We start from the raw sequence: 12,858 nt of genomic DNA, 5'->3' as shown, positions 1-12,858 counted from the left end.
ACCAAGCAAATAAAGGCATCAAGAGTCCCATCAGAAGGCGGCAATAAAATCTGAGCATCACTGGGAACCACCCAGTTACAAACCCTCAACATCACATGAAAATTCAGCTGCTCATATAAGATAAGGACAATAATTAAACACAACCAGAAACCTACCAGAGTGAAGATCCCTCTGTGCCAGCAACCTCTAAAACGTCGTATCCATCTTCCAGCTGAAAATCCATGAACACCAGAGCAATCGTGTCTCCGGGTTCAGCGAGAATAGTCCACGTGCAGTCTGCATTATTGCCATACTCCAAAGGAAAGTGTGGGCTTGAGATAATTCCACTCTGTCCCCTCAGCGTCCCTCCACAAGCATCGTCAGCTGCAAAGAGAGAAGGCAAATTATGACGTTGTTGTGCTGAACAAGCAGTGAGTCAGAACAAGGCCCAAATGCAAAGCACACCTCTGAAGTCATCTGCAGTAGAATAAAGCCTTTGGGTGGCTGGTTTGCATGTTATCTGTATGCCACATCCAGGATAAGAGAAAACTTACTGATAAGATCCTTTCTGTTGTTTCTTTGCTATTCTTGTGGTGGGTGGTTTGTAGTTTTAAGAAGCAGAGCTGATGGGTATGAATCAGTGGTTAAATCTGACTGCAAAAATCCAACAAGCAGCAATGTATATAAAGCCTAGCATCAGATCAGCACACATCTCAATGCCCTGCCTTATGTGCCTTGGTTTCTGTCTTATTTAAGGTAATGACTGGGTAGCTACCAAAATCAGTGCTAAAACAGAACAGTTTATTCAGGAAATCAAGCTGTGACATCTCCTGGCTTCGTACTGATCTCTCTGCTGCAGGTTCTTTCATTTTTGCAACCTGAATTTCATCAACAGGAGCTTTTAGAGCAATTTAAGGAGGGGGATCTAAAGGAAAACACGGGCATGAAGATAAAGGAAGCCAAGCATTAATTTGACTCGAATCAGAGCAACTCATGGCTTCCCCACCTACAGCATCAGCCCGGAGTTTGTTTGGCACATCGCTCAGAAAAGCCTGTTAACCTTACATGTGTTACAAAGCAGCATTTCTGATGCTTTAGTCAAGGAGCTCGGGGCTTTACAGCATAAACACTTCCTTTTATTACCAACTTGAAGAAAAACCCAACCCTTCACAACTGAAATTTAACACAGGTGGGAATACTGGCGGAACCGAGGACAGAGCAGGAGAATCCCATGGGCAGCTCAGGAGACTTTCAGCTCTCATTGGGATGCAGTGCCTCAAGCACAGCTCTGTCAGCTGCAACCCAACACTATGCTGGGTTATGGTTGCTGCTGATGCTGGAACCAGATCAAGACCCAAGAAATGCTTCAAACTTTGACACAGGATTCACATTTGAACCTCCAAAGAAGGACCTTTCCAAAAAGTGAAAGAGCTACTTGCAAAGCCCTCTTCTCTTACAGAATAGAGTGAAAATGCTTTTAAGAGGATGAGCGGTTTAAGCCAAAGAAGATCAGCATAAATGACCGCTTTACTGTACGTTCACATTTTAATATCATGAATAAGATCCTCCTGTAAATACTAGGAAGAAATGGTAACCAACAGCTGCTTCAACAACGCACTGAGATCTGAAGAAGCCCATGTATTCTTTAGATACCTGCCCCACTGTGGCTGCTAACACAAACTCCATGTGGAGTCTTGGAACTCTGAGGCAATATCTGCTCCCGAGTAGAAGGAGAAATGGAGACTACACTAGAGAATTTTGACTTGATGCTGTATTAGGGATTTGCAGAGTTTTCTACCATTAAAATATGTTCTATGATCTTCTAAAAGCCTTCTTGAACAGCCATTCAATTATTTTGGGCACGGTACAATCTAAGCAGCTGTTGGAGTTATAAGGAGACAGACCACTTTTAATGAGATTATGCATATTTGATACCCTTAAAATGTAGCTTTGCAAATGTTCTCAACTTCTCAGCTGGCTTACTGAATTTTTACTCAGACGCCTACCAGAATCATAAACCCATCAGTTCGACTTAAATTCAGCAAACAATCTGGGCAAGACTTTTCTCTCCACATGCCTGAAAGTGCTTTTAGAAACAGACGTTTCAGAGCATCCTTTCAGAGCTGCAGAAGTACCACCCTGCCTCATTTGCAATTAACCCATCCAGGTGAAGGTTGTTCCTTCCAGGTCTGCTTCCAGCACATCCAACTGCCAAGATACAAATATAGCAGGACTTGGAAGATTCAGTTGAAGACTCCATTTAGACTATAAAACTAAGCCCCGTTTCCTTCTATAGCCCTGCTGATGAGGAACTGGGAGTACTGGTGGATGGCCATGATCCTATGTACAGGACACTATGCAGGATGTGACACACAAGATGCAATAGGGAAGCCATACAATACCCTGACACACTACAGATGGGATAAAGGCCAGCTCAGTTCTGAGCCTGCAATCAGCACCAGGCTCATTGAGGACATCCAGTGCTCGAGGTGTATCTGCAGGCTGCCCACGTGCTCCCAAGCAGAGCCAAGCCTCTCCCTTGGGACCTGCCATGGGCACATCAACATGGATATAACACCCGCTGCTACTTCAGTGCTCCCAGAATGAGATCACCACAGTTTCAGTCTTTCCTAAGCAAGAAACATAATTCACCAGAGCAGAGTGTGTGCCGAGTGATTTTTAGCTCAGAGTCCAAGAATCAATTCTGATATAACTGTGCTTTCTAAACCACCAGGGAGCTGCAGCACCACTACTTCCATCGGTCTCTGCAGAGCAGTGCTTCACCACTCCACTCCTTCTGCATCTGGGATTCCTTCCTGCTTTCCTTTCTCATTAAGAATACACTTATCTCCTGTAAGAACAGTACTTCTGAACTGAGAGATGGGTGAAGGGATGCAGACAACTCATGAAGACAGAGCAGCTGAGCTGCAGCGCTCCTCTCCAAGCACTGCTGAGCTCCAGCTTCTCAAAGGCATTCATTTCTCATTCTTTTCCTACCGTGCATTTCTTTGCATCTTTGATTATTTCAATGCATGAGAATGGAGACAAGGCTACCAAAATATAGAAAAGGATCTTACAGAGAGGAAAGCAGGTACAAAGACAGGAGCATAAAGGAACCAGAGAGAGGGTATTGATCAGCGTGGCAGGAACTCTCCTGCTGATTTCTGCACTTGTCTCCCACCTCTGCCCTTACAGCAGGAGGGGAAGGAGCAAAGGACAGTCCCTGCACTGAATGTGGTGACATCAGACAAGTCTATTCCCAAGACAAATGCTCCCCAGACTGTAACACCTGCATCTTTCATCTCCATTTGTCTGAACGCGACCCAGCAGCATGACCCACCTCCAGCCTGCCCGAGAAAGGAAAACATACATTCATTCTACAAACTTTCAGACAAAAATCACCAGTAGGCCAATATTGGCACAATTAATTACAAGCTACGCAAGCCACAAAGATCTTCCATCTCTCATTGAAGCACGTATTCCTATTCGGGGGGGGGGGTAGTATTTCAAACATGATTATCCTGCCTGTCTCTTCACCCCTTGCAACAACAGGATTCTGTACCACCAGTTTATCAGCCAAGCACCAACATCTGCCTGCTGGAACCCACTTCTGGTAGAAGGAGTGCAGCTGGTTTTCAAGCTCAGCGAGTCAATTTGCAGATATCTTTGCTACTTTCTGCCTTCCTGAGAGGAGACATAAATGTTACATGAGAAGATTTCTGGTTCCTGCCTCCAAAAAAAAACACAACACACGCGGTAAGTTTCAGTGGCAGCTTTGAAGCAGCAGGATCCAATGTTTCAGGAAGGAGTGCTGCACCTCCAGGCACACAGCACCACCAGCACAGCTCAACAAGCCAACGCTTCCCTGACATCAGAGCAATTCACAAAGCACCGTTTCAAGCACCATAGAATTTAATATTCCTTCATTCTGAAGTACATCAGATGCCTCCATCGTCATTGCTGGATTCAAGATTGAAACTGTGGCGTTAAGATTGAAATTGAGCTTGGCAGTGCAAGGCAAAAAACGAAGGGATGGTCCTTACTCCATCTGCATCGCATTGAAATTACAGCCATGCCAACCTTCACGTTTCAGTACTTCAACACCTGCTGGGGTCAGAAGTTAATCCTTCCCTTATTGCAAACTACTACACAAATACCTGAATAATAGCTGGGCTGTGGGAAGATGGCACAATTCCTTTGGAGAGAGGTGAAGGATACATAGATCCATTCAAGCACAGAATCCATTCTAAAAAGGCCACTGGTTGCCTTGTGTGCTCTCAAAGCTGAATGCAGGCACAGGTACACACACTTCACAGCTGTTTTTGTTTGTTTTCAACTTCATTGCTTTGTTTGTTTTTAAGGTGACAGTGATTCAAAGGAAAAGCACAGACTCATAAGCAGTGACACTGAGGTGGCAATGGCAGCTGTCCCTCTGCAGCACAGCATGGCTGGGTGAACCTCCAGGGCTCTGATGCCCTTGGCTCCAAAGCAGCAGGTAAGCAGAGGAGAAACACACCATGCTGCACGCATCCCTGCTGTGCAACTCGTTCAAGAAAGCATTAAAGAAAACACGCCGAGCAAACAATATTTGTCCATTTAAAATTCAAGATTTATGCTCCAGCTTAGAACTGCTAATTGATTGCACAAGCAGAGTCAATAAAAAGAATCAATAGAAGATGCTCTGCTGAAGTACACAAGGAATTGAGGGGGAAAAGACTTGAAAGCAGCAGCAACTGTTCTGGTAAAACAACACAGACACTTGTATATTTACAGCCTTGCCAGTCCCTCATGGCTCAGGAGCATTAGCAGGAAGCTCTCTGTGCTGATAAAGGAATCAAAGCTGCACAACCATGCCCAGGTATCACCCCCAACTCATCTCCCCTGTTGGAGGCTGCAGCCCACAGCACATCTGCACAAACTCCCATCTCTTTATAGGCAAAAAGACTTCTGAAGGGGACCTGAGATTGGATGGGGGGGAAGAGCAGAAAATCAGTCTAAATTTCCCAGTATTTGATCCAGAAGAATGCACTATCTTATCAAGGTGCCTTATTGCAATGGGTAATGCGGCTGCTGGGGCTTTTTGGTTGGTTGGCTTTTTTTGGCCTCTATTTAAACAAAGAAATTGGAGTTAAAGCAGCGGTGCAGCATTTTGAATACCTTGAGCACTTCATAACCTTCCCATTAGTCACCCAAATCCCGGCAGCTTTAGGGAATCCAATAAAAAGGAACCTCAATATCAACTACATCATGTTTAGCTCGCAACTCTTTTAAATCAAACTTACGGTCCATGAAGTTTTTCCCAACCCCAAACAGGTCATTAAATCCCAATTCAGAAGAAAGGATGGCACTTTACCTCTGCAGAAGGGGAGAGGAAAATCCCAGGAGGCTCCATTCTCTATGCTGGATTGGCATGTGAGCAGCGCATGGCCCTCTAGGAAGAAGCCAGGGTTGCAGCTGTATCTCACTTTGTCCCCAATGCTGAACGTCGTTCCCTGCTGGACACCATTCTGCAGCCTGCCTGGGTTCCCACATGTGTCACTGGGTAGAACTGGCAAAGGAAGGTGATTCTAGTTAGGGACAGGGCAGTAGGAAAGAGGCATTAACAGGTGGGGAACGCAGAACTCATCTCTAAGTGAATTTATTGCTTAAAACATAAGAGCAAATAACCACACAACTGAACTTAAGTCATGAGCTGGTGATGGTCACCAGTCACAGTTCTGTGTTCAGCAACAACTTCACATAGAACAACAGTGACCACGCAGCCTTTACAACTGCTACGCTATGGAACAGGTCAGACGGGTTGAAAAGCAGTGCAGAACTAATGTTTCATTTTCTATAATGATCCCAAAAGCTCCAGTTTAATTAAATTACCAACGTCACTTTAAAAATATAAAATGAACCCAATTCTTGGTTTTCATGCTTCGTTCCTTTCAAATTAATGACTAGAACTTCGCTATAAATAAAGACCTATCAGTTTTAAAAGTCACTCTAACACTGGCTGCTCCCGTGTTAATGAACTGTGGAGAGTCAGACAACCCCAACCTGCATCGTATCTTCAAATCATACTTAAAAAACAGGATCTCATTTAAAAAATTCTGCTTCGTTTGGCTGCCTTAACTAACTAACACTGCACTGCAGGACAGACAGCACACACGTGCCTTTGGGGGAGGCAATATTAACTCCTTGCTGGCTCTGGATTTAATGGGGCTGCTGAATGAGTTGGTTCCCAGGTTAACAACAGCAGCAGAGCCAGCTGCCACAGGAGGATGCTCTGAGGTCTGCACACAGGGGACCAATCCATCACCACAAACATGAGTTGGTGATGTGCACCTCCCCGTGTGCTCCTGAGGAAGCCCAGCTGCATCGAAGCCCCACAACAGAGCTCAAGATGGGATCCCAAGCCCCCAGGGTGCCCCTAGGAGCCCAGCAAGGGATGCAGGTGCCTTGGATTTAGGGCCAACCCCAACTCACCAAGCTGGGGCAGCAACTGTGTTGGCAGCAAAGGATTTGCAATTCTACTCCAACGTTCCTCAGAAGAGATAATATTATTGCTCATCCTTGGCTGCCTCTAACAGCCAGACTCTGATTGCTTGAGAGATTAATAGAACTGTATTATTTACATCAGATGTCGCACAGAATAATATTATTAAAGCTTTGTCTTACCCATTTACCAATTCCACTGTAGATTAGTAGCACGGATTTTTTTTCATCCCCATAAAAGCTTTGTTCCTGGCAATCAACATAATACTTTCCAGTGATTGTATGGAAATGAATGCAGCCACAGACCAGATTGGTGCAGATGAATAGAATGTCCTGTTAGTCATTTTGTAGCAAAGTCTGTTGCTTTCCATGATGAATATAGAACAGTTTATTTTATTTGTCTTGATTTGAAAGGCTGCCAAACCTTTACCTTATTTTATGTCAGAGGAGAGGAAATAGGGTTATTCCATTGTAGTTGCACCTCAAACCATAAACACCAGCATCCCAGGCACTCCCTAAGCTGACACTGCAGAGGAACCCTGGCCATGGGGTAATAATGGCAGCATGGACTGAACAGAAACCCATCAGAAGCTTCACACCATTCCCTGTCTTCCACTTTGAAGCCCATTTGGCTTTGCCCTTTCTCAGCCCCTAACCCGGGATCACTGCACTGACAAGTCCCAACATCAGAAGCTTTCAAATCCTAACACTCACATCAAGCCACGTCTCCCCGTTCCAGTTCATTCGAAATTAATTAGTAGTTTTTAAGTCATTAGATGTGACTCAACGCATCCTTGGACAGCATCCCACCATCAAGATAAATTCAGGCTAATTACATCAGCCTTTCCTAAAACCCCACAGGCTGCTTTTTGTCAGGAAAAACAGGCAAAAGACCCAGAGATGCTTCTCATCCCACTGATAAGAGTTACGTTACCAGCTCAGGTGCTTTCAAACAAGCACTCAGACCCATCCCTACCTTGCTCACCATTCAGAATAGGAATCCTCCCTGCTTCTGCAGCTCTATTTTCTCTCTGTATTGTTTGAATATAAACCAACCCCAACATTTAACACATCTAGCTACCACATTCCAGTCTATTACCCTATTTACATAGCTAAGAGGAACATTTTTATTGCTTGAATCATCTACGGTAGTTTATGGCAGATATTTCAATGCTATCATTGTTGTAACCTTGAAATCTTATCAAGGAGCACAACTTTTACAATATGAGATCATACATCATCTCCTCACTCAAAACTGATTTTCATTCCTGAGCTGAGAAAAAAAAACAAGCAAAGCAAGCCAATGCCAGAGCAGGCACTTACAGCTCCTGAGTGCAGCCACTACAGCAGGAATAATTGATAAAGCCCCATGAAAGGATGCTGTGCAGACAAAGCGAAATAACAAAACCATTGACCTAAACCAGTTGGCTCAGCCAAGACTAATTCCCAAAGCTCATCTCCAATGTGCCTTTCTAAGGTCTCTATTTGACTGCACTTCCCAAATGAAGGTATGTCACAGCACCCAAACCCAGTGATGGACCCCATAACTGTGGGGCTCATCTTCCACCAACCTCCAGTACATCCCACCAATGTCTCAGTGCAATCTGTTTTACCTCTGAAGAGTTGCAACCTTCAGAATGCATGTCCAGTATGTGCTACAGAAAAAAAGGAAATAAATGGTATCTTCTTCATTTCATTTTATCCTTTTTTATGTCATGATTCATTTCCAGTACTGCCAACAGAGATAAAGCTAAATGGAAACTATTTTTTCCCTCTAATATTTCTTTGTTCACTAAAAAACAGCTAGATAGTTACTTCTGGATAATAACAGACCAGAATGATTCATCATCCATCTCCTTTGCTGTAGTAGTTCTAGGGCTTTTTTGGAAATTCATTTTCAGTTTTCAATTTCCCTTCCTGCAATGCACTACAGCAACCCCAGCACAACTTCCCGGAGCATCGAGAAAGAGCTGAGAGTGCTTCAGATCTGATTAATCACCCCACTGCAGAAATGGCACAAGATTCAAAACATGAAAGCAATGAGATCAGTCGTGAAACCCCTACCCATATAGAAACCAGCAGCCAGCAGCAGCAGCAGCCCTTGGGGCTCCCAACACATCATATCATAGAATGGCCTATGTTGAAAAGGACCACAATGATCATCCAGTTTGGGACACAGACCTCATCCTCTACCCCCATCATCCCAGCCCATGATGCTCCCCTGCATCAGCAGCCTCATCAACAAGCACTTGAGGACGTGCTCATCTTTGTGAGCATGTTCCAGCCCTGCTGCTTCTCCGTGCAGCAACACTTGAACACAAGCTTAATTTAAAGTATGCGGTTAAGTGTTTTTTGCTTAGCAGGAATGGATTTAAGTGCATGTTTAAAGGCTTCGTTGAACTGGCATTTGCCAGCTGCAGAGCAACCTGAAAAGACTTCTCCAGGGAGCAGGAGGGTGGCTCTGTGTTTGTGTCCTCTCTTCCTCCCTGAACTAAGGTTGACCATTCCTAGGGAAACAAGCAGTACCTCGGGAGACGTGGGAGAGACTTGGCCCTCTCCTATCCAGACACTGGGTGCCAGTGTTGATCCGCTCTGAGTTTTGCTGGAGACCATCCCTGGACAGAGAACGATCTTTGTTCCGTTAAAAAAAGCCACTTCCAACTATAGAGCCTGCATTGTTTATCTGCGTATTGATCTTCTCTGGCTATTGGCTGATTACCCAGAAACAGGAACCGTAGCCAACTACATCTGTTCCAATAAATATTTCATAGCAGCAATCAGGCGCCCATCCTGGGCATCACCCCACACCCTGCACACCCACAGCCCCACTCAGCAGCTCCCACCCAACCCACATCAGCAGCTCATTGAGCCCTCAGAGGACCAACTAGGATGCTTAAACCACTTCATCATTTGTTTGCTAATTTATTACCTGCACAGCCCTGTGTTTTTATGCTTCTTCAGGAAGCTCGGCTACTCAATGCTACACGATGGCCAACACTGCAGACATGACAAACTGGGACCAAAACCTCAGAGCAGCACATCAGCCAACCAAAGAGGTGAAACTGCAGCTCAAGGGAAATGCCCTTGAAAGCTGGGAAGGTGAAATATTAAACTGCTGAGTAGAAGAGTCAATAGCAAAAGCAGCCAGGACTGCTGAGCTGAGTGCACAGCACTCACTGATCACCAGCAAACATGGCTTGAAGATGATGCCGTAACAGAGCTGCATTAATTGTGAAGCTTTCTGCTTTTTAGCACTACAGGTGCACCATTAATTTGCAGTAGTAGATGATTTTAAAAATATATCTAAAGGCGAGTTTACCCTCTTCTCTGGAAACAAAGCTAAAGTGATCACGCACACATCCCAGCCTATGACACAGCCACTAAAAGGGCACTTACACAAGCTGACATTAAGGCAGGCAGGGAAGGCAGCGGTGGTAGTGCCCTTAAGACCAATTAAACCTAAAAAACCACCCCACCACCAGCCAGAAATCACAGCTGACACGACCTGCAGGGACATGGACAGCCTGCTGCCACGTCGGATCACAGACATCACTTCAGAGCCCTTTTTCTGGTGTGGGTGTTTGAGAGGGATGGAGAAGAGTTCTGTCACTGCAACAGCAACCAAACATCGCTCAGACCTCAGCCAGAGAAACAGCTCATGGCTCTCACTGTACCCTCAGCAGAGCTATGTAGCTCCAGTTCCAGTTAGGGAAAACAAGGCTGGGATGAAGGGAAACCTGCTGAGGCCCAGCAAGAACAAGGAACAGTGCTGCCCTTCTGTTATACACAGCAAAAATGCCCCTCATTCACTGCAAACACTTTGCTGAGCACAGGTTGGGCTGATGGAGGCTGCTGACCTAAGGCCAATCCTGAGCAGTGTGATGGACAGACGCCTTAAGGAGTCCTCACATATACCAGGAGTGAATACAAAGAGGTGCTAGAAAGGAAGAATTCACATAGATGTGCTGCATGAAAGGCATCTATTGTATAAATATTGTCATGGAAACAATACAAGATTGCTTTAAAGGACACTCAGAACACATTAATGAAAGAGAGAGGACTGGGAACTGGGGAATAAGATTTCAGCATCTCAATCTGAATCCTGCTCCATCACTAGGAGCAAACATATGCATTGATATATATTAAAGGTGAATGTCTGGGCCTTAGCAGCACAAATCTGCTCAGAGAAAGACCATCCTGAATCAGTTTGAACATAACCACACATCCAAGAAGGTGTGGATGTCTGACCCTTTCCAATCCTTGCACTGGAAAAGGAGTATTTACACAGCTGAGGTGCAATTCCATATATGATGTGCAATTCAACCTAAAGAAAATCCCCTGTTCTCCAGGGATGTGCATTGGGAACTCAGAAGGAAAGCAATGGAGCCAAAGTGACACTGGAGTGGAAAAAACAGGGTAAAACGATGCAGCAGAGAGGTGATGTGTCGGCCTTGTGCTCAGCAGCAACACATTAAAACTTTTAAGAGATTCATGCAGTGGACTTTTCTATGACTGCAGCCACAGTCTTCCCTCCAGTAGCTGTGCTGAAGCGGATATTTTTAGGCTGAAGTCCTTTATGAGCTGTTCATCTTATTACTGCTTCATTCCATTCATTACGTTTTTAATCATGTCCAAACAACTGAGCTATTAAATAAATTCCAAAGCAGAACAGCAGGACTGTGGCTTATGCAAGCTAAAGATCTGAGCAGCAGCAGAAAAAGGCTACTTTGGTTGGGGATTAAACCTTCCCATTCTTAAAAAGCACAAAGCAACCGCTGGACTCAACTGCCGCATATTCAGGATTATGGCCAATTCTCAGTCCTGTCTCCTGCTGACATCTTAAAAGGCATTCAGGACATGGTTTGCTTTTATAGAAGTTACAGGCCTGCCACAAAGGAGGGAGAAAGTTATATAAGTATCCTTTCAGTAATGAACTCCGCACTGTAACGCTTCTGTTGGCCTCCATCAGAGCAACTGCTGAGGGTTACATTTGTTCAGTGCAATACTGGAAGCTTCCCAGACGCTGCTCTGACAGCTTCAGCATCTCATAAGCTGTTTTAAAGGGGGAAACCCCAACCCATTGGGACCACAAGGCATGGAGCACTGCTCCCCATCCACTGCTGGCAGCAGCGACTGGAAGTGATGGTTAAAGGCATCCAGCAGCTCCTCTGGAAACACAGCAAGGATTTACTGAAACCAGGGAAGCTGCTGTACAACAAGCCAGAAGAAAACCATCACAAGATCAGAAAAAGAAACCTCCTATTGGCCTAAGTGTATTCATTTCTGGTCCCATCGGTCTCACATGAATAACACAAAAGGTTGTGACAATGCACACTGAGAGGTGAGAGCTTATTTTAAGCTGGATTCCAGACCCCAGGTTGGAAAAGTCATCATCTGATATGTAAACCAAGCTACCGATTGCAAAGTCACTGAAACAGAATGAATAACATCATTCTTTTGCTACCTTTCCCTGCTACAGATGCTCTCTAAGCTCCCAAAAGGCACAACAAACAAGCTGCCCGTCTGTCACTCAGACAGCACCTGCAAAGGGTCCGTAATTGCACTGGGACCCTCCCTGAGCTGCATGATGGCAGTGCAGGCTTTGCTTACTTAGATGGGGGAAATCCTCCATCCAACTCAATGCCACAGCACAGCACTCACTCCTGATTCCTCTTCATCTCTACACATCCTGAACTCAGCAGGCAGCCCAGAGCACTGCCACAAAACCAGGAGCAAATGAAGGTTCTGGAGGACAAAACGCATCCAAAGGAGCACACATGTACAACTCCATCATGTAGTCACAGTAGAGCACAACTGCTAATGAGATTACGATATGAAATATGCTACCAAAAACTCATTTTCCTCCCACTGTGTGTTTCTGCAAGGCTGCTCTAATTTTATAGGATGAGAGGTTACGTGGGAGGAACACGATGATAGCGAGATCAGAGGCAGCAAGAGATTTTAATTAGCATAAAGGTTCTCTGCATCGGTTGGCAGAACTGAGAAAGCCCTGCAGTGTCTGGAAGGTTAATTTCAAGGTAGTTCTGTGGTCTGGATCTCAGCAGCACCAATAAACACACAAAGAGGAATCCCTGACACAAAGTGCCCTCCTGAAGAGCTACAGGTAATGCTGGAGTTACTTCATGCCACCTCCAAAGGTGGGATTATCTAGAGACTTCCTCATGAGCACAAACCCAGGTTTCTATGCTTGTTTAGACCCACCTCTTTCCTTTCTTGAGCTTTTTATGCTAAGCTGGAAATTTCCAGATATCTCAGTGGTTTATGGAAGCGATGACAGAACTGCCAGACTCCGTCCTCCTTTGCTGATCATCAAGAACATGGGCCATAGCACTGAAGCAGCAATGGGTATTTATATCTCCTTGGCAGAAAGAAGCACTT

General features: G+C 45.0%; 1 protein-coding gene across 4 annotated transcripts in view; it reads right to left on the bottom strand.

The window, feature by feature from the left end:
* Window positions 1-12,858, bottom strand: part of CSMD2 (CUB and Sushi multiple domains 2) — a 211,829-nt gene that overhangs the window by 139,167 nt on the left and 59,804 nt on the right. For all 4 annotated transcript variants that reach the window (XM_085518154.1, XM_085518153.1, XM_085518155.1 and 1 more), the window contains exons 5-6: window positions 5,333-5,527; window positions 156-363 (exon numbers count right to left, since the gene is read on the bottom strand). In XM_085518154.1, coding sequence (XP_085374280.1) covers window positions 156-363; window positions 5,333-5,527 — 403 coding nt within the window. The remainder of the gene's footprint in view (window positions 1-155; window positions 364-5,332; window positions 5,528-12,858) is intronic.

The sequence above is a fragment of the Coturnix japonica genome, chromosome 17 (assembly GCF_054131305.1).
Source record: "Coturnix japonica strain WE chromosome 17, WE-NBRP24, whole genome shotgun sequence".
Classification (NCBI taxonomy): Eukaryota; Metazoa; Chordata; class Aves; order Galliformes; family Phasianidae; genus Coturnix; species Coturnix japonica.
This window is presented reverse-complemented; position numbering and strand designations above follow the sequence as displayed.